General features: G+C 37.6%; 1 protein-coding gene across 2 annotated transcripts; it reads left to right on the top strand.

Annotated features, from left to right (window-relative positions):
- The first annotated feature begins 57 nt into the window (after positions 1–57).
- Positions 58–3,837, top strand: LOC131324131 (1-aminocyclopropane-1-carboxylate oxidase homolog 1-like). 2 transcript variants are annotated; one of them, XM_058355958.1, is made up of 3 exons: positions 58–683; positions 996–1,317; positions 3,282–3,837. In XM_058355958.1, exons 1-3 carry the CDS (start codon positions 133–135, stop codon positions 3,543–3,545), a joined length of 1,137 nt encoding a protein of 378 aa, XP_058211941.1. In that variant the 5' UTR covers positions 58–132; the 3' UTR covers positions 3,546–3,837. The 2 variants fall into 2 exon arrangements, with proteins under 2 accessions (XP_058211941.1, XP_058211942.1); XM_058355959.1 differs by having other exon boundaries at positions 71–683; positions 1,179–1,317.
- The last annotated feature ends 19,004 nt before the right edge of the window (positions 3,838–22,841 follow it).

Genomic DNA, 22,841 nt, shown 5'->3' with positions numbered 1-22,841 from the left:
CCGCGCCACGTAAGCAGTGGTGAGCCGAGGGGTGGAAAAGAGAGGCGGGGGTAGGTAGACTTACTGCAAGACTTTTGACACTGAAAAAGCAAATGCTACCAAACAAACCATTTTCATCCTGTGGATAAGAAAATGGTGGTCACAAGCAATGGGGAAGAAGATCAGGAACAAATCAAGCCTGAATATGATCGGAAAAGTGAATTAAAGGCTTTCGATGACACAAAAACCGGTGTAAAAGGTCTCGTAGATGCAGGGGTGACGAAAATCCCTCGCATATTCATCCATGACAAAAGCAAGCTTAATGACATATCGACGACAAGCTCTGCTGCCTCCCTGTTTAGTGTTCCTATCATTGATTTCGAAGGCGTAGACAAAGGTTCAGCTCAACGGGCTGGAATCATGAAAGAAGTTAGAGATGCATGTGAGAAGCTCGGATTTTTTCAGGTAGTGAATCACGGAATTGCCAAGTACCTTATGGATGATATGATCGACGGGGTTCGGCGGTTTCACGAGCAAGATACTGAGGTGAAGAAGGGATTTTATTCGCGTGATGTAACGAGGAAGTTCATATACAATAGCAACTTTGATCTGTATACAGGGCCGGCTACTAACTGGAGGGACACCATTTCTTGTGTTATGGCTCCTCAGCCTCCTGATCCTCAAGAACTGCCTGCAGTATGCAGGTATGATGATGCGCTTGATGTTAGAACTATTATCCGAAGTATGTGCGAATCTTATATCGAAGTGGGGACCCTGTTTTGTGGTAAAATTTGCTTAACTCCTTTCACAGGAATGTGTGTGTTGTTAAATTTATGTGAAAGGAATTAAGCAAACCAGCAAATATGTTGAAAACGAGAAGAAATTCCAAAACAAACCTGGACATTCATTGGAGAAGACAGTTATGATTTTTACTTTTTATACTTTCCCCCCTTGCATGCAAAAGATGTTGCAGCTAATGCATTTCATACATATGGTTGAAAATTTGAAACTTGCAGAGATATAATGATAGAGTATTCGAAGCACGTGATGAGATTAGGACTGGTGCTGTTTGAAATACTCTCAGAAGCCTTGGGCCTTAACCCAAATCACCTAAAAGACATGGATTGCGCTGAGGGGCTTTTTGTTCTGGGCCAATACTACCCGGCATGCCCTGAACCAGACTTGACTTTTGGTACCAGCAAGCATGCGGACAACGGCTTCTTTACCATACTTCTACAAGACCAAATGGGTGGCCTACAAATCCTCCATGAGAATCAATGGGTTGATGTGCCTCCTCTGCCTGGAGCTCTAGTAGTAAACATTGCTGATCTACTGCAGGCAAGTCCTTACAATTGTGATGATCTATTTGTCTTCGATTTGGGTATCTTTTTCTCTACTTTAACATGACATTTGTAACGACTCGCGCAAGTTGACCGTCTAACTCTTAGCCTAGCCACATGACTCGAAGGTCTTAAGTTAGATAAATAATAGTTAGTGGGCATTACCTTATTTACTACTCAACATTCACATGTAACCGATGTGGAACTAGGGAGGGATTTCACAACATGCTCCTCAAGCTCGTCTCAGATGGGACATGCCCAAGTATGACCATCACCTCAAGCTTGTCCCTTGTCGGGTCCACCCAAGCATGTCTCCTCACGGTTACATATTTTGTTGGAAATCCGGTCTTCAGTATGATGAAAGTGGTAGCATTGTCTCTTCAAACTTGGAACGGTAGAAGCATTCGAGTCACGTTAGGAGAACGCTTTCCTGAAGACAGTATTTGCCCTCACCAGAAGGTGTGCACCGGGTTACAGCAAATCCGCCTTCAAGATAAATCGAATCTGAACTCTAGGTTCTTTCTGTCTGCGTTTGCACAAATGAAGACATACAGAATATCCGCTAAGCAAATGTAAAAGAACCAAGAACTGATACTCTACTTTGAGAAATAACAGAATATCAGTTTGCCATTTCTAGGAAGAGAATGTGTAGAGAGAAAGAGAGCAATTTAGTATGGAATTTTTCGATTTATTGAATGACTTTACAAATGGCCTATTTATAGACTTATAGGCACCCTTGTATGAAAGGTTGTGTCTCTAATAAACAACCATAAGGAATGGTCATGTCCTTTGAAGACACCAGTTAGGAAGGATCATGTCTTTCAAAGACAATTAATAGAAAGGAACATGCCTTTAAACAATTAATTAGGAAGTGTCATGCCTCTTGGAGGCACCCCATGATTCACATCCCTTCCTAACAATCACATCTTTCCAAACGAACACACCCCCAATTAAATGAGTATTACAACAATTTACATAAAGTCACAACTCATGTGAAATAGTGTAGTAACCTTTCACAAAATCCTCACTTAGTACCTTTCCAAAAATTCCAAACTAAAATCCAATTTTATTTTGAAAAATTCCAACATATATGTCTCACACTTCTGGTTGGTGTATGCTCTGATACCACCTTGTAATGACTCATGTTCTAACCATATGACTCAACAGTTACACACGTTAACACCTAGAGAGCATTACATATGCTATACAATATTCGCTCATCTAACTGATGTGGGACAAGTGAGGAATTTCCAAAACTCTAAAATTTAAGTATAACTAAAAAATTTCAGAAGTGGGTATGTATCAGGAAAATAAAAAGATTTGAACTGAAGTCTGTATGCCAACTCTGGAAATTTCAATAGGCAGATTTCAATGGCATTTTCTTAGTGTTCATGCCTCATGTTCAAGTGATTCAATATTCTCAGGTGCCTTAAAATGCCCCAGCTTTCTGATATTTTCTAATGTAATAACTCGATTTGTTTTTCTTTAACCATGAAATTGTAACTGGAATAATGAATCTGGTTGAAGCTGGACAACTTTTACCTGGAAGCCTTTGTGTCCAGTGGCTGAGCCAAGCGACTAAATTACGGGGATACATTTTGTATTGAAAATTTTCACATACAATCGGAAAACATGTATGCGTATGGATAAAGGATAAGTTTGAACCTTTTGTTTAATTGATAACAAATCGTATAAAGTCCATTTTCAATGCATGTAAGAATTAAGTTAAAAAGCCGGTACAAACCAGGGAGATGTTGCTGGGAAGAAGGAAAGAAACGAAATATTTGTAGAACTTTAGGAGCTGTACATTTTCAACTTCTTTATAAAAAAATACACTCCCCCCTAAATTCTTTCAGTTGAACGTTTTTTTATGCATCTATTATAGTTGTATGTATCTTCAGGATTCGGTTATTCAACGTAGAGGGCAGATTCATCAGTTTGTCAATGTCTTATTTTATGCAGCTCATCACAAACGACAAGTTCAAAAGCATCAACCACAGAGTGCTAGCAAAAAACGTTGGTCCAAGAATTTCGGTGGCGAGTTTTTTCAGGACCCATTTTCATGAAGAGGTTTCAACGAGAGTGTATGCTCCAGTCGAAGAACTACTGTCAGAAGAAAATCCCCCGGTGTACAGGGGGACAACTATTAAGGAATACATCGCGCAGTTCTTTAAGAAAGGGCTTGATGGAACCTCTCCACTGTCCCATTTCAAGTTGTGCAAGTAGCTTATGGTATTCTTGGTTTGGTCATACGGCCGCATGCCTTGTGTCATTAATCCAGAAGGACTCAGGTCGCCTCTGCTTGCGGCTCTCTTGTCTTTCCTTATTCACCTCTGTCCTGCAGCTCTGAAGTCTTTCCGTATCCTGAACCTTACACTTTGTTGAGCATGTTGTTATTGTGATGAACAGATTGAAATTCGACATTGCCTGCTCCAAATATGTGATGTTGTCCTAAATAAACATTATTGGTTTGTCCAATCTATCTGATTTGTGCCAGTCAGTGGTTTGTTTTGTAAAAGTTTTCTTAATTAATATAAGAGAATGATAGAGTGGGTGAATTAAAGGCAAAGAGTGAGATATTGGTGGTATCGGTTTGCAAGCCAACAAGACTGTTCACATTGTACCCACCGCCTCTAAAACTTCCGCTTTGTAGGTCTAGCATCTCGGTACTAAAGACTGAAGCAGGGAAACTGTCCTTATGGCACCTGCTTCCGAGCTGGCACCGAGAATCGAAATCATTCATCTCGTAGAACTCGCAATTAGATTCATCAGACATTCATAAATTTGTAAACCAATCACATTTTGTTTCAATCATTGAACACTTCAATTTTATATTCCATTTATGACCAAAATACGATTTGTTTATATGCATATATAAATGTCCGATGAATCTGCTTTTTCATGGAAGTAGATAACTGGGGATTGTATGAGAAAAATAATTCTGATCCTTGGAATTAGCTCAAGAGTGAAAGCCACAAGGCGAGTGTGGAGAGGATTTTTTTTTTTTTTTTTTTACTTAGCAAAAAATAAAATCCCTTTTTGTACCACACATTTTTGTGAGCCACACACTTAGTGGTTTAGTCCACATAAATATGAGGTGGAGAAGGCCTTGGATCTCGGAGCAAGTAATAATTTTCAAGTTTAAAGTCAATATTATGAGAACGAACAACCTCTTAATTGGAAGTTGATTACTTACTAGTTAGAGTTTAAATTCTTTCCACCTAAAGTGGAAACTGGTGCCGAGCCACTTGAGGACTAGTGGGAGCACGGTCCCCACTGAATACTCCCCCCCCCCCCCGATAAATTGGCTTATTGAATTATTTTTTGTTTAATCACTTTAATACATTTTGTATATCATTTCATTCTCAACTTTTTATATCAAATATTACAACAATTTCAATGGAGTGATGTTTAATTAAAAAATAGTCACCGCTTACCATTTGAAACTCTCCAATGCATAATGTCTAAATTTGTAAGTGGCTAAACCATGAGTTATATGCATTACACTAATTATTCACAAATTTAAAAGTAGTCTTGTCTTTTTAGATAGAGCCCACAACACATGATGAATTAGAGGTTTAACAATGAATTTGAAAAGAAACTACCTTTCTTAGTAAATGTGTTAGCTTATTATTATTATTATTATTATTATTAGCACAAGCATTCTTTTATTATCTTAGTGTTGCATATTACAAATTTTTTTTGTTGAACAATGTTTAAAAGGTGCTCCACTATCGTTAATTCCTGGCTACGCCATTGGTTCCACCACCCATTGCAGGCCCCATCGTGCACTTTTTTGCAGTAATTTGAACCGTTCATCTTGTAGGGCCAGCAGAGTATACCATCCATGCAAAAAATTAAGTTGATCGGACAATGATAAGTACATCAAAAATTAAATTTTGGTTTACAAAATGGCAGTTATGGATAGTTTACTTAAAACTTATCTACCATTGATTTCATAAACCAAAATTAAAATTTTCATATATCTATCAATGTCAGATAAAACTAATTTTTTTGGAGGTATACTACTCTGTGGATCCTATAAGACGAACTGTTCAGATTATTTACAATATACACACAATGGGGCCACAAATGGTGGTGGTGGAAACCCTAAGGTGGATAGAATTAAAACTCTACTACTTATACTTATTTCTTACCAGCATCATGATGACATTTTTGGATACCTTGTGGTATTATTAGTGACTTCCTAGAATCAAATCAGTGACGGAGTTGGATTTTTCTCTAGTCAACTTTTCATATTTAAATCAACTTGGAGATCTGTAACAACATTATTCAACTCTCTATCTAAGTGAACGATTCGCATCATATATTTGAGCTCAAGACGAAGCTCATTTAGACCCCGACTCCGTTTGTTTTGAGATTTTGGATTTGGATTTATAGGTAATGAGTGTAGAGAGAAATAGAATAATGATTGAAAATATAGGTAATGATTGGAGAAAGATAAAGAAAAAATGAAAGTAATGATTGAAGAGAAATTAATAAGATAATGATTAGAATCTAAAATCCTTAAATGAACAAGGCCCCGTACCAGTTTCTGTAATCAATGCGAAAATAGTCACTTGTACGAAACTATTCTCTGCCACAAAAATATATACCATTACTTTGACGAGGTGGGACCACTAATCAACGACCGAGTCGGGATTTTCTCTTAAGAGGAGCAAAATTAATTTAAAGTTTAAGTCAACTTTCTGTATAGAAACAACCTCTCAATTGTAAGTTGATGTAAATTTTCCTACTTACCAGCATCATGACGACATTTTCGGATCTCTTAGGCCATCCACAGTGGTATGTATAATCAAAAGCCAAATATTTTTAAAATTAACAATATTGATGTAAAAGATGGCTCACAATGGTATAATTAAACTTAGCAACATCCGTAAAAATAATCAAATTTTGGGCTTTGGATAACCAAAACTAGCAACATTTTACAATAATCAAAATTTGTGGATTCCACATCACATAAGTTAACTAATTCTAAAATTTGTATATATGTGTGTTTCAATTGGTATTTTTTTCTTCTCTTCTTCGTCTACTATATATCTTATTCACTCCACTCACAAAATATTTCTCTTACTTTCCCTCAAAAACTGAAGCTCATATCTCTCGATCATGTACAATTCAACACATTATCACCAGATTAAGGTATTTCACTCTTTTTTCCCGTTTCTATTTTTTTTCCCCCAAAAAATTTCATAATAGGAGGGAAGAAAGTCACCAATTTTTTGCCAAAATTAAGAGAGGAAATCGATATAATTTTTTGCCCAAAAAAAAAAAACGTAAATGAAGGGAAGTGAATAGCAGGAAACAGAGGAGGAGAGAGAGAGTGAAATTGTAGCAGACCCTTATTTTGGTTATGGACTAAAAGCGACCATTGTGAAGCTCAACATTGAAACTTAGCAACTTCTTAAGTGAATAATCAAAAGTTGATGTGTCAACTTTTGATTATTATTTTTTGATTATACATTGTGGATGGCCTTATACTCTGATTTTTGGCTTTCTTTAGTAAAATTTTTTAACCGTTGAAGTCAGCTTGTTAATTGATACTGAGTACTATAAAGAAACAACCTCTCGAACGGTTAAGTTGATGTGAACGCTGTTTTGGGATTTTTTTTAAGAAAGCAACTGCTTTCAGCTACTTTTGAAAAAAACACACGGACTTTGAACAATGACAAAAACACACTTGAACTTGTCATTTCGTTGACAAATAGGCACCTGAAGTCCCATTTAGTCAATTTTGTGACGGATCGATGAAACTAAACGAAAGGAATTAACTTGAGAAAATTTCGAAAAAACCCTGAATGTTCAGTCAATTCTAAAAAAACAACTAGACCTTAAATAATGTCAAAAAATTCTGAATGGTGCTTTTTGAATGAATGACCGATGAAATGGATGTAATGGTGCTTTTAGACATTATTTAAAAGTCTGGGTGTTTTTTTTTTTATTTTAAGAATTGGTTGAAAGTTCAGGTACTTTTTTTTAAAATTTTCTTTGTTAACTCCTTCTGTTTAGATCCTTCCATCACAAAATTGGTCGAATGGGACGTTAGGGGCCTATTTGTTAACAAAATGACAAGTTCAGGTGTGTTTTTGTCATTATACAAAGTTTAGGTGTTTTTTTCATAAGTAGCTAAAAGTTTAGGTGCTTTTTTGAAAATTTTACTTTTTAACAAGGCCTTCCAATCTAAAGGCAGGATAGGCTGTTGTAATGTTGTGCCCTAGAACTAGGCTTTTTCCTGAGCTGAAAATATGATCCAAATCGTTCACTTTGTAGGACTTCGATTTCATAATGATAGTCTTCTAGAGAATCATTGTGATCTAAGATCAGTTACCCAAAGATAGAAGCAAATTATCTTGCAGCGTATTTTCAAATTTTTACTCGTCATTCATTTATCCAATACAAATTTGAGTCGCTCACTACATTAGAGACATCTGAACAACTTGATTTGCTCGCATGCTTGTTGTGCTAGTGGAGTTTAACTAAGTGAATGTATCGGATCACGTCATCGAGCTTGAGCTCAAGTGAACATTACCCTCCATCTCATTGGTCGAAATGGTGTAGGGACCATAGAATTGGGTGTAGGGAACACAGAGATCCCCTGTTGTCCTTGCACCAAAAAAATGTAATGATTCTGTGCTCTTTATACCATTTCAACCAATGAGAGGGAGGATAATGTTCACCCTCTTTTAGGAATGGTGAACAAAATCATTCTTATGCAGACTTGATTGCTTGGGTGTACATGGATCAACATGAAAGACAAAGGGAAAAATAGTAAAAAAATTATGGTGGATTTTTCTTGAATCATTTTCATTGTTTGTTTTAGTTAACTTTTAATACTTTGAAAACGTTATTAATCGTTGTATAATTGGTCATGATCGATTAAAAATGGGAGAGATACGAGCGTTTTACCAAAATGATTAATTTTTTTAATTCACTGGGAGTAAAATGGTGACGTCTTTTGATGAATAAATATTTTTTGATCAAAACTACTTGGGTTGGATGTGCACAGAACAAGCTTTCTAATGGTTCAAACCACGTGTAAAACGGAGTTCGGGAGTGTCCGGTGCAAGCCCGAAAAGTTTGACTTATTGTGTAGTTTTGAGGATGTGCCCGGGCACATAAACTTGCCCCTGAGGCGCAATGAAGTTGCAAAACGGGTCAAACTTGCGGACTTGCCCCGAACACTCCCGATCTCCGATTTCCGCGTGATTTGAACTGTTAGAAAGCTTGTTCAATTTACTTTTTAACCCAAGTATTTTGGATCCAAAAAATTTTGTACACCAAAAGACGTGATTATTTTATTTTAAGTGGTTCAAAAAAAAATCATTTCGGTAAAATGCTCGCATGTCACTCATTTTAAATCGTATCGAGACCCATTATATATCAATAAATAGAGTTTTTAAGGTGCTAAAAGATATTAAAATCCAACTACAAAGACATTTAAGTTTTGTTTATAATAAAGGGGTAGAAAGAAGGCTACCAAAAAAAATCGTTGGACTACTAGGCTAAAATACGTTCTAAGTTTCATTCGGTACTCAAATACATAGTTCTTATGTATTTCTTCATTACTCAAATGTTCTGGAGAGTACATAGTGCATCTACACTACACTGAAGTGAAGGTGAAACCAAGAACACAACAAAACGTGAGAATATTTCTAAAACAAGAACACCGAAAATGATTTGAGGAAATTCTATATATTTTAATCTAACTCAACCACATTACAATGCATCGAGAATATTCTCTGCTCATGAATATAAAAAAAAATTATATTCACAAGGTTAAGATTCATCACTACATCAAAATCACCACATCTATCTAAAAGAATCATCAATCATTTAGAGATTTTGGTGCGAAAATTTTTAGAATTGAGAAAATTCTCGGTAACTTTCGGGCTTGGCTTTCTTTTTTGGATAGAGAAAATTCTCGTTCATTTTTTTTGGAGCTTCGATGGTGGCCATCATGGTTAAGGTGGTTGTGAGGTGATTTAAAAAATTCTTAAAAATACGAAACTTCATATTTCTCAAACTTCGTTAACGTAAGAATTTATGGATGATTTTTATGTTGGTGGTGGCAGTGGTGGTGGTGGTGGTCATACGAATCGTGATATGGTGAAGCGAAGAAACTTGAATTGAATACTCTGAGTCTTTTTGAATTGAGTATATTGTGAATGTTGTTTTGGGGTGGTGGTAGTTTTGAAGTGTTGACGATGAGCTTTAAGACTGAAAATACTATAAATCCAAACAAATTAGAAAAGTTCTCCACTTTTTAAAATTGTCAAATAGACTACATGTGTTCTTTATTAGTTGTTATTATGTCGCCGTAGTGAAGGTGGTAGATTTTAATATTGCAATCATTTTAAACTTATTTAGTGTGTTGGGTGGTGGTGAAAAAAGGGTGGAAGTGGCGGTGAAGTGACGGTGGTGTAGTATTTGAGAGGTTGTTGTGGTGATAGTGTGAAAATTGATTGGGTGGAGATGAAGTAAAAATACAGTGATGAACTTATATCGGTCGAGGTGCTTGCGACTGTACTGAAGGGATGAAAGGGCGGTTGTGAAATTCTGATAGTTGTGGTAGTGTTGTACTCGAAATGGTCAAGTGACAGTGTTGGTGGCGTAGACGATCAAATTTTGCTTCGTAAATGTACAAGTTTCGCCTTGGGCAAGTCCTTCTGACGAAACGGCTTCTGACAATTTGATGATGTGTGGAAAACCCTATGAACTTTGTGAAACTCTTATGGAATTGATGAATACCTTAAAATTAGGGATGTGCGGCATGTTGAATGGAACTTAGAATGTGTAGATGGGCACGGAAACGTATTTTAGCCTTTTTGACTCCGATGATCTTTGAATCGTCCTCCTTTTGACAAACTTTTCATAAACTAAACTTATCATTTTCATTGTTTGTTTTAGTTAACTTTTAATACTTTAAAAACCTTATTAATCGTTGTATAATTGGTCATGATCGATTAAAAATGGGAGAGATGTAAGCGTTTTACCAAAATGAATAGTTTTTTTAACCCACTGCGAGTAAAATGGTGACGTCTTTTGATGTATAAATATTTTTCGATCCAAACTACTTGGGTTAGAAAGTGCATTAAAGAAGCTATTCTAACGGTTTAAACCGCGTGCAAAATGGAGTTCGGGAGTGTCCGGTGCAAACCCGCAGAGTTTGACTTGTTGTGTAGCTTTGAGGATGCCGCCTGGGGCGCATAAACTTGCCCATGAGGTGTTGTGTAGCTTTGAGGATGCGCGCCTGGGGCGCATAAACTTGCCCATGAGGCGCAATGAAGCTGCAAAACTGGTCAAACTTTGCGGATTTGTCCCGAACACTCCTGATCTCCGATTTCCGCATGACTTGAACCGTTAGAAAGCTTATTCAATTTACTTTTAACCTAAGCATTTTGGATCCAAAAAATTTTGTACACTAAAAGACGTGATTGTTTCATTCTAAGTGGTTCAAAAAAAAAATCATTTCGGTAAAATGCTTGCATGTCACTCATTTTAAATCGTATCGAGACCCATTATATATCAATAAATAGAGTTTTTAAGGTGCTAAAAGTCGTTGAAATCCAAATACAAAGACATTTAAGTTTTGTTTATAATAAAGGGGTAGAAAGAATGCTACCAAAAAGATCATTGGAGCCACTGGGCTAAAACATGTTCTAACTTTCATTCGGTACTCAAATATGTAGTTCTTATGTATTTCTTCTTTACTCAAGTGTTCTGGAGAGTGCATAGTGCATCTACACTCCACCAAAGTGTAGGTGAAACTGAGAACACAACAAAACTTGAGAATGTTTCTAAAACTAGAACACCGAACATGATTTGAGGATATTATATATATTTTAATCTAACTCAACCACATTACAACGCATCGAGAGCATTCTCTGCTCATGAATATAAAAAAAATTATATTCACAAGGTCAAGATTCATCACTACATCAAAATCACCACATCTACTAAAAATGGTTGAAGCAAAGTGGGAGTGCGGTGGTGTTGGTGGTGAAATGATGTTGGTGGTGAAGCGAGGGTGGCGGAATGGTGGTGGCACTTCGATGATCTTTGTAGTGGTCTACTTATACTACCAACTTTTCATAAGTTAAACACTACTTTTGTTATGATTGTATTTCACCATCTCTTAATACATTGAAAATTCTTTTTATCAATATATAATAGGTCTTTATCGGATGAGGGAGATGCGAGCTCTTTACTTGAATGATTTACTTTTTAACTTACTGAGGGTAAATTTTTCACGTCTGTTGTTGCACAAATATTTTAAGATTCAAACTACTTGGGTTAGAAAGTAGACTTAACGAGCTTTTTAACGGTTCAAACCTTGCAAAAATTGGAGTTCGGGAGTGTTCGGAACATACCCGAAAAGTTTGAGCAATTACGGAGCCTTAATGCGCCTTGGGCGCATTACCATGCTCCCCAGGCGCCATCCATTGCGCCCAAGCGCATCTTATGAATTTCAAAACCAACCAAACTTTGCGACTTTGCCATAGATACTCCCGAACTCCGATTTGGATGTGGTATGAACCGTTGAAAAGCTTTTCTAGCTAATTTCTAACACAATTAGTTTTACTAAGATGTTATTTATACACCAAAGGATTGGACATTTTTACCCTCAATAGATCAAAAAGATAAATTATTTTGGAAAAATCATTGAATCACACTAACTTTAAACCATATTGAAACCAATTTTATATCGAGGAAGTGGGTATTTAGATTTCTAAAATACGGTGGCATTGAACCAGAAAAATAATAGATTTTTGTTTTTCAAAAGTTGGTCGAAAGTAGAACAATTCAAAGACCATTGGAGCCATTAAGGCTGAAACATGTTTTCGTGCCATTCCACTGATTCTATGTTCCATTCAGTACTCGCATTCCTAGTTCTAAGGTATTCGTTCATTTCTAAAGAGCTCCAGAGAATTTATAGGGCTTTTTACAGTTCATCAAACAACACAAACCAGCTTTATCATCGGGATTCGCCTAATACGCAAGGCTTATACATTTAAGAAACAAAATTTTTGTGTCCATACCACCAACAATATCCCTTGACCTCTACAACTCCCAAACCACAATCACCCCCATCATTTGATAACCGCATTACCCATAGGTATTGATGCCACTCCCTCAAGTACAACCACCTCACAATTGTGAAGACAATAATCATATCTTTTGATGTACAAATAATTTTCAATTCAAAATTTGTATCTCTGAACCCTCCCTTTCTCTGGCGCCTCAACTGTGGCTGTGGTGGTGGAGTGAAGGGTCAGTGACTATGTGGTGCTAAAATGATTGTTCAGGTGGAGGTGTAGTAGTCATGGTGGATTTCAATGTGGAGCAGTGGAGGAGTGATAGTCATGGCGTTGAAGTGGTGGTAGGGTTAAATGAATGTAGAGCGGGTAGGGTTGAGGTGTGGGGTCACTGGTGGTAGCAAAGTGGAAGTGTGGTGGTGGAGGTTGTTAAGTGATGGTGGTGAAGTGAAGGTGGCGGGGTGGTGGTGGCGCTCCGATGATCTTTTTAGTGGTCTACTTATACAACCAACTTTTCTAAAGTTAAAAACTATTTTTGTTATGATTGGATATCACCATCTTTTAATACATTGAAAATTCTTTTTATCAATATATAATAGGTCTATATCGGATCTAAAATGAGGGAGATGTGAGTTCTTTGCTTAATAAGTTACTTTTCAACTTACTGAGGGTAAATTGGTGAATGTCGATAGTTGCACAAATATTTTTAGATTCAAACTACTGGGGTTAGAAAGTAGACTTAACGAGCTTTTTAACGGTTCAAACCTTGCAAAAATTGGAGTTCGGGAGTGTTCGGAACATACCAGAAAAGTTTGAGCAATTGTGGAGCCTCAATGCGCCCCAGGCGCAATACCATGCTCCCCAGGCGCCATCCCTTGCGCCCGGGCGCATATTATGGATTTCAAAACCAACCAAAATTTTGCGATTTTGCCACAGACACTCCCGTACTCCGATATGAACGTGGTTTGAACCGTTGAAAAGTTTGTCTAGCCTAATTCCTAACCAAATTAGTTTTACTCAAAAATTATTTATATACCAAAGGATTGGACAATTTTACCCTCAACAGATCAAAAAGATGTATTATTTTTTAAAAATCATTGAGGCTCACTAACTTTAAACCAAATTGAAACCTATTTCATATGGATAAAGAGGGTATTTAGATTTCTAAAATACCGTTGGATTGAACCATAAAAATAATTTATTTTTGTTTTTCGAAAGTTGGTCAAAAGTAGAACAATTCAAAGAGCATCGGAGCGACAAAGGCTAAACCATTTTTTCCTGCCCTTCTACTTATTCTACATTCCATTCAGTACTTGCATTCCAATTTCTAAGGCATTTGTTCATTTCTAAAGAGCTCCAGAGAATTTATAGGGCTTTTTACACTTCATCAAACAACACAAATCAGCTTTATCATCGGAATTCGCCATATACACAAGTATACATTTAAGAAACCAAATTTTTGTGTCCATTCTGACAACAATCTCACTTGACCTCTACAACTCCCAAACCACCATCACCACCATCATTTGATAACCGCGTTACCCCATAAGTAGTTATGCCACTACCTCAAGTACAATCACCTCACAATTGCGAAGAAAATGGTCATATCTTTTGATGTACAAATAATTTTCAATCCAAGCTTTGTATCTCAGATCCCACCCCTTCTGTGGCGCCTCAAAAGTGGCTATGGTGGTGGTGTGGAGGTGCGTTGATTACGTGGTGCGAAAATGAAGGTGCGGTTGGAGGTGTAGTAGTCGTGGTGGAGTTCCATGTGGAGCAGTGGAGGAGTGATAATCATGGCATTGAAGTGGTGGTAGGGTTAACTGAATGTAGAGCGGGTAAGGTTGAGGTGTGGTGTCAATGTGGGAAGCAAAGTTGAAGTGCGGTGGTAGTGTTGCAGAAAATATGTTGGAAGTGAAGTGAGGGTGGAGGAGGGGTGGTGGCGCTCCGATGATCTTTGTAGTGGTCTACTTATATTACCAACTTTTTATAAGTTAAACACTACTATTGTTATGATTGTATTTCACCATCTTTTAATACATTGAAAATTATTTTTATCAATATATAATAGGTCTTTATCGAATTTAAGATGAGGGAGATGCGAGCTCTTTACTTGAATGATTTACTTTTCAACTTACTGAGGATAAATTTGTCGGGTCTATTGTTGCACAAATATTTTGAGATTCAAACTACTTAGGTTAGAAAGTAGACGTAACGAGCTTTTTTACGATTCAAACCTTGCAAAAATTGGAGTTCGGGAGTGTTCGGAACATACCAGAAAAGTTTGAGGAATTGTGGAGCCTTAATGCGCCCCAGGCGTAGAAAAAAATGCTCCCCCGGCGCCATCCATTGTGCACAGGCGCATCTTATGGATTTCAAACCCAACCAAACTTTGCGATTTTGCCACGGACACTCCCGGACTCCGATTTGGATGTGGTTTGAACCGTTTAAAAGCGTGTCTAGACTAATTTCTAAAAAAATTAGTTTTACTCAAGTATTATTTATACACCAAAGGATTGGACATTTTTACCCGCAACAGATCAAAAAGATAAATTATTTTGGAAAAATCATTGAATCACACTAACTTTAAACAAGATTGAAACCTATTTTATATGGGGCAAGTTGGTATTTAGATTTCTAATATATGGTGCCATTGAACAATAAAAACAATGGATTTTTGTTTTTTGTAAATTGGTCGAAAGTAGAACAATTCAAAGATCATCGGAGCCATTAAGGCTGAAACATGTTTTCGTGCCCTTCCACTGAATCTAAGTTCCATTCAGTACTCGCACTCCTAGTTCTAAGGCATTCGTTCATTTCTAAAGAGTTCAAAAGAACTTATAGGGCTTTCAACACTTCATTAAACAACACAAACCAGCTTTATTACCGGAATTCACCTTATACACCAGTCTTATATATACATTTAAGAAACGAAATTTTTGTGTCCATTCCGCCAACAACAACACTTAACCTCTGCAGCTCCCAAACCACCATCACCACCGTCATTTGATAACCGCATTTCCCTACAAGTATTTATGCCCCTACCTCAAGTACAATCACCTCACAATTGCGAAGAAAATAGTCATATCTTTTGATGTACAAATAATTTTCAATCCAAACTTTGTATATCAGATCCCACCCCTTCTGTGGTGCCTCAAAAGTGGCTATGGTGGTGGAGTGGAGATGCGTTGATTACGTGGTGTGAAAATAAAGGTGCTAATGGAGGTGTAGTAATTGTGGTGGAGTTCCATGTGGAGCAGTGGAGCAGTGATAATCATGGCGTTGAAGTGGTGGTAGGGTCAAATGAATGCAGAGCGGGTAGGGTTGAGGTGTGGTGTCAATGGTGGAAGCAAAGTGGAAGTGCGGTGGTAGTGGTGGAGAAAAGATGTTGGTGGTGAAGTGAGGGTGGCGGAGGGGTGGTGGCGCTCCGATGATCTTTGTAGTGGTCTACTTATATTAACATCTTTTCATAAGATAAACACAACTGTTGTTATGATTGTATTTCACCATCTTTTAATACAATGAAAATTCTTTTTATCAATATATAATAGGTCTTTATCGAATTTAAGATGAGGGAGATGTGAGCTCTTTACTTGAATGATTTACTTTTCGACATACTGAGGGATAATCCGTCGTGTCTATTGTGGCACAAATATTTTAAGATTCAAACTACTTGGGTTAGAAAGTTGACTTAACGAGCTTTTTAACGGTTCAAACCTTGCAAAAATTGGAGTTCGGGAGTGTTCGGAACATACCCGAAAAGTTTGAGCAATTGTGGAGCCTCAATCCGCCCCAGGCGCAATACCATGCTCCCCAGGCGCCATCCCTTGCGCCCGGGCGTATCTTATGTATTTCCAAACCAACCAAACTTTGCGATTTTGCCACAGACACTCCCGAACTCCGATATGGACATGGTTTCAACCGTTGAAAAGCTTGTCTAGCCTAATTCCTAACCAAATTATTTTTAGTCAAATAATATTTATATACCAAAGGATTGGAAAATTTTACCCTCAACAGATCAAAAAGATAAATTATTCTGGAAAAATCATTGAATCACACTAACTTTAAACCAGATTGAAACCTATTTTATATGGAGCAAGTTGGTATTTAGATTTCTAAAATATGGTGCCATTGAACAATTAAAACAATGGATTTTTGTTTTTCAAAAATTGGTCGAAAGTAGAACAATTCAAAGATCATTGGAGCCACTAAGGCTGAAACTTGTTTTCGTGCCCTTCCACTGAATCTATGTTCCATTCAGTACTCGCATTCCTAGTTCGAAGGCATTCGTTCATTTCTAAAGAGCTCTAAAGAACTTATAGGGCTTTTAACACTTCATCAAACAACACAAACCAGGTTTATCATCGGAATTAACCTTACACAAAAGGTTATATATACATATAAGAAACGAAATTTTTGTGTCCATTCCGCCAACAACATCACTTGAACTCTACAACAACAAAACCACCATCACCACCGTCATTTGATAACCGCATTTCCCCACAAGTATTTATGTCACGACCTCAAGTACAATAACCTCACAATTGTGAAGAAAATAGTCATATCTTTTGATGTACAAATAATTTTCAATCCAAGCATTGTATCTCAGATCCCACCCCTTCTGTGGCGCCTCAAAAGTGGCTATGGGGGTGGAGTGGAGGTGCGTTGATTAGGTGGTGCAAAAATAAAGGTGCTAATGGAGGTGTTGTAGTTGTGGTGGAGTTCCGTGTGGAGCAGTGGAGGAGTGATAATCATGGCATTGAAGTGGTGGTAGGGTCAAATGAATGTACAGCGGGTAAGGTTGAGGTGTGCTGTCAATGGTGGAAGCAAAGTGGAATTGCATGCGGTGGTAGTGGTGGAGAAAAGATGGTGGTGAAGTGAGGGTGGCAGAGGGTTGGTGGTGCTCCGATGATCTTTGTAGTGGTCTACATATATTAACATCTTTTGATAAGTTAAACACAACTGTTGTTATGATTGTATTTCACCATCTTTTAATACAATGAAAATTCTATTTATCAATATATAATAGGTCTTTGTCGAATTTAAGATGAGGGAGATGTGAGCTCTTTACTTGAATGATTTACTTTTCGACTTACTGAGGGATAATTTGTCGTGTCTATTGTGGCATAAATATTTTAAGATTCAAACTACTTGGGTTAGAAAGTAGACTTAACGAGTTTTTTAACGGTTCAAACCCTTCAAAAATTGGAGTTCGGTAGTGTTCAGAACATATCCGAAAAGTTTGAGCAATTGTGGAGCCTCAATGCGCCCCAGGCGCAAAACCATGCTCCCCAGGCGCCATCCCTTGCGCGCGGGCGCATCTTATGGATTTCAAAACCAACCAAACTTTGCGATTTTGCCACAGACACTCCCGAAATTCTGATATGGATGTGGTTCCAACCGTTGAAAAGTTTGTCAAGCCTAATTCCTAACCATATTAGTTTTACTCAAATATTATTTATACACCAAAGGATTGGACAATTTTACCCCCAAAAGATAAAAAAGTTAAATTATTTTGGAAAAATCATTGAATCACACTAACATTAAACCAGATCGAAACCTATTTTATATGGAGCAAGTTGGTATTTAGATTTCTAAAATACCGTGCCATTGAAAAATAAAAACAATGGATTTTTGTTTTTCGAAATTTTGTCGAAAGTAGAACAATTCAAAGATCATCGGAGCCACTAAGGCTGAAACATATTTTCGTGCCCTTCGACTGAATCTATGTTCCATTTAGTACTCGCATTCCTAGTTCGAAGGCATTCGTTCATTTCTAAAGGGCTCCAAAGAACTTATAGGGCTTTTAACACTTCATCAAACAACACAAACCAGCTTTATCACCAGAATTCACCTTATTCACAAGGCTTATATGTACATTTAAGAAACGAAATTTTTGTGTCCATTCCGCAAACAACATCACTTGACCTCTGCAGCTCCCAAACCACCATCACCACCATCATTTGATAACTGCATTTCCCCACAAGTATTTCTGCCCCTACCTCAAGTACATTCACCTCACAATTGCGAAGAAAATAGTCATATCTTTTGATGTACAAATAATTTTCAATCCAAGCTTTGTATCTCAGATCCCACCCCTTCTGCTATGGTGGTGGAGTGGAGGTGCATTGATTACGTGGTGTGAAAATAAAGGTGCTAATGGAGGTGTAGTAGTTGTGGTGGAGTTCCATGTGGAGTAGTGGAGGAGTGATAATCATGGCATTGAAGTAGTGGTAGGGTTAAATGAATAAAGAGCAGGAAAGGTTGAGGTGTGGTGTCAATGGTGGAAGCAAAGTGGAAATGCGGTGGTAGTGGTGGAGAAAAGATGTTGGTGGTGAAGTGAGGGTGGCGGAGGGGTGGTGGCGCTCCGATGATCTTTGTAGTTGTCTACTTATATTACCATCTTTTCATAAGCTAAACACAACTGTTGTTATGATTGTATTTCACCATCTTTTAATACAATGAAAATTCTTTATATCAATATATAATAGGTCTTCATCGAATTCAAGATGAGGGAGATGTGAGCTCTTTACTTGAAAGACTTACTTTTCGACTTACTGAGGGATAATTTGTCGTGTCTATTGTGGCACAAATATTTTAAGATTCAAACTACTTGGGTTAGAAAGTAGACTTAACGAGCTTTTTAACGGTTCAAACCTTGCAAAAATTGGAGCTCGGGAGTGTTCGGAACATGCCCAAAAAGTTTGAGCAATTGTGGAGCCTCAATGCGCCCCAGGCGCAATACCATGCTTTCCAGGCGCCATCCCTGCGCCCGGGCGCATCTTATGGATTTCCAAACCAACCAAACTTTGCGATTTTGCCACAGACACTCCCGAATTCCGATATGGACGTGGTTTCAACCGTTGAAAAGTTTGTCTAGCCTAATTCCTAACCAAATTAGTTTTACTCAAATACTATCTATATACCAAAGGATTGGACAATTTTACCCCCAACAGATCAAAAAGATAAATTATTTTTGAAAAATCGTTCAATCACACTAACTTTAAACCAGATTGAAACCTATTTTATATGGAGCAAGTTGGTATTTAAATTTCTAAAATACGGTGCCATTGAATAATAAAAACAATGGATTTTTGTTTTTTGAAAATTGGTCGAAAGTAGAACAATTCAAAGATCATCGGAACCACTAAGGCTTAAACATGTTTTCGTGCCCTTCCACTGAATCTATGTTCCATTCAGTACTCGGATTCCTAGTTCTGAGGAATTCATTCATTTCTAAAGAGCTCCAAAGAACTTATAGGGCTTTTAACACTTCATCAAACAACACAAACCAGCTTTATCATCGGAATTCACCTTATACACAAGGCTTATATATACATTTAAAAAATGAAATTTTTGTGTCCGTTTCGCCAACAACATCACTTGACCTCTGCAGCTCCCAAACCACCATCCCCACCATCATTTGCTAACCGCATTTCCCCGCAAGTATTTATGCCACTACCTCAAGTGCAATCACCTCACATTAGTCATATCTTTAGATGTACAAATAATTTTGAATCCAAGCCTTGTATCTCAGATCCCACCCCTTCTGTGGCGCCTCAAAAGTGGCTATGGTGGTGGAGTGGAGGTGCGTTGATTACGTGGTGTGAAAATAAAGATGCTAATGGAGGTGTAGTAGTTGTGGTGGATTTCCATGTGGAGCAGTGATAATCATGGCATTGAAGTGGTGGTAGGGTTAAATGAATGTAGAGCGGGTAAGGTTGAGGTGTGGCGTCAATGGTGGAAGTAAAGTGGAAGTGTGGTAGAGAAAAGATGGTGGTGAAGTGAGGGTGGCGAAGGGGTGGTGGCGTTCTGATGATCTTTGTTGTGGTATACTTATATTACCATCTTTTCATAAGTTAAACACAACTGTTGTTATGATTGTATTTCACCATCTTTTAATACAATGAAAATTCTTTTTATCAATATATCATAGGTCTTTATCGAATTTAAGATGAGGGAGATGTGAGCTCTTTACTTGAATGATTTACTTTTTCGACTTACTGAGGGATTATTTGACGTGACTATTGTGGCACAAAAATTTTAAGATTTAAACTACTTGGGTTAGAAAGTAGACTTAACGAGCTTTTTAACGGTTCAAAACTTGCAAAAATTGGAGTTCGGAATTGTTCGGAACATGCCTGATAAGTTTGAGCAATTGTGGAGCCTTAATGCGGCCCAGGCGCAATACCATGCTCCCCAGGCGCCATCCCTTGCGCCTGAGCGCATCTTACGGATTTCCAAACCAACCAAACTTTGCGATTTTGCCACAGACACTCCCGAACTCCGATATGGACGTGGTTTCAACCTTTGAAAAGCTTGTCTTGTCTAATTCCTAACCAAATTAGTTTTACTCAAATATTATTTATATACCAAAGGATTGGACAATTTTACCCCCATGAGATCAAAAAGATAAATTATTTTGGAAAAATAATTGAATCACACGAACTTTAAACCAGATTGAAACCAGTTTTATATGGAGCAAGTTGGTATTTAGATTTCTAAAATACGGTGCCATTGAACAATAAAAACAATGGATTTTTGTTTTTCGAAAATTGGTCGAAAGTAGAACAATTCAAAGATCATCGGAGCCACTAAGGCTGAAACATGTTTTCCTGCCCTTCCATTGAATCTATGTTCCATTCAGTACTTGCATTCCTAATTCTAAGGCAATCGTTCATTTCTAAAGAGCTCCAAAGAACTTATAAGGCTTTTAAAACTTCATCTAACAACACAAACCAGCTTTATCACCGGAATTCACCTTATACACAAGGCTTATATATACATTTAAGAAACAAAATTTTTGTGTCCATTCCGCCAACAACATCACTTGACCTCTGCAGCTCCCAAACCACCATCACCACCATCATTTGATAACCGCATTTCCCCACAAGTATTTATGCCACTACCTCAAGTGCAATCACCTCACACTTGCGAAGAAAATAGTCATATCTTTTGATGTACAAACAATTTTGAATCCAAGCTTTGTATCTCAGATCCCACCCTTTCTGTGGCGCCTCAAAAGTGGCTATGGTGGTGGAGTGGAGGTGCGTTGATTACGTGGTGTGAAAATAAAGGTGCTAATGGAGGTGTAGTAGTTGTGGTGGAGTTCCATGTGGAGCAGTGGAGGAGTGATAATCATGGCATTGAAGTGGTGGTAGGGTTAAATGAATGTAGAGCGGGTAAGGTTGAGGTGTGGTGTCAATGGTGGAAGTAAAGTGGAAGTGCGGTGGTAGTGGTGGAGAAAAGATGTTGGTGGTGAAGTGAGGGTGGCGGAGGGGTGGTGGCGCTCCGATGATCTTTGTAGTGGTCTACTTATATTACCATGTTTTCATAAGTTAAACACAACTGTTGTTATGATTGTAATTCACCATGTTTTAATACAACGAAAATTCTTTTTATCAATCTATAATAGGTCTTTATCGAATTTAAGATGAGGGAGATGTGAGCTCTTTACTTGAATGATTTAGTTTTTGACTTACTGAGGGATAATTTGACGTGTCTATTGTGGCATAAATATTTTAAGATTCAAACTACTTGGGTTAGAAAGTAAACTTAACAAGCTTTTTAACTGTTCAAAACTTGCAAAAATTCGAGTTCGGGAGTGTTCGGAACATGCCCGATAAGTTTGAGCAATTGTGGAGCCTCAATGCGCCCCAGGCGCAATACCATGCTCCCCAGTCGCCATCCCTTGCGCCTGAGCGCATCTTACGGATTTCCAAACCAACCAAACTTTTCCATTTTGCCACAGACACTCCCGAACTCGGATATGGACGTGGTTTCAACCGTTGAAAAGCTTGTCTTGTCTAATTCCTAACCAAATTAGTTTTACTCAAATATTATTTGTATACCAAAGGATTGGACAATTTTACCCCCAAGAGATAAAAAAAGATAAATTATTTTGGAAAAAAACATTGAATCACACTAACTTTAAACCAGATTGAAACCTATTTTATATGGAGCAAGTTGGTATTTAGATTTCTAAAATACGGTGCCATTGAACAATAAAAACAATAGATTTTTGTTTTTCGAAAGTTGGTCGAAAGTAGAACAATTCAAAGATCATCGTAGCCACTAAGGCTGAAACATGTTTTCGTGCCCTTCCACTGAATCTAAGTTCCATTCAGTACTCGCATTCCTAGTTCTAAGGCATTCGCTCATTTCTAACGAGCTCCAAAGAACTTATAGGGCTTTTAACACTTCATCAAACTACACAAACCAGCTTTATCATCGGAATTCACCTTATACACAAGGCTTATATATATATATACATTTAAGAAACGAAATTTTTGTGTCCATTCCGCCAACTACATCACTTGGCCTCTGCAGCCCCCGAACCACCGTCACCACCATCATTTGATAACCGCATTTTCCCACAAGTATTTATGCCACTACCTCAAGTACAATCACCTCACAATTGTGAAGAAAATAGTCATATCTTTTGATGTACAATTAATATTCAATC

The sequence above is a fragment of the Rhododendron vialii genome, chromosome 4a (genome assembly GCF_030253575.1).
Source record: "Rhododendron vialii isolate Sample 1 chromosome 4a, ASM3025357v1".
Classification (NCBI taxonomy): Eukaryota; Viridiplantae; Streptophyta; class Magnoliopsida; order Ericales; family Ericaceae; genus Rhododendron; species Rhododendron vialii.
Note: the sequence above shows the minus strand (reverse complement) of the source record. Positions and strands in the feature narration are given on the sequence as shown.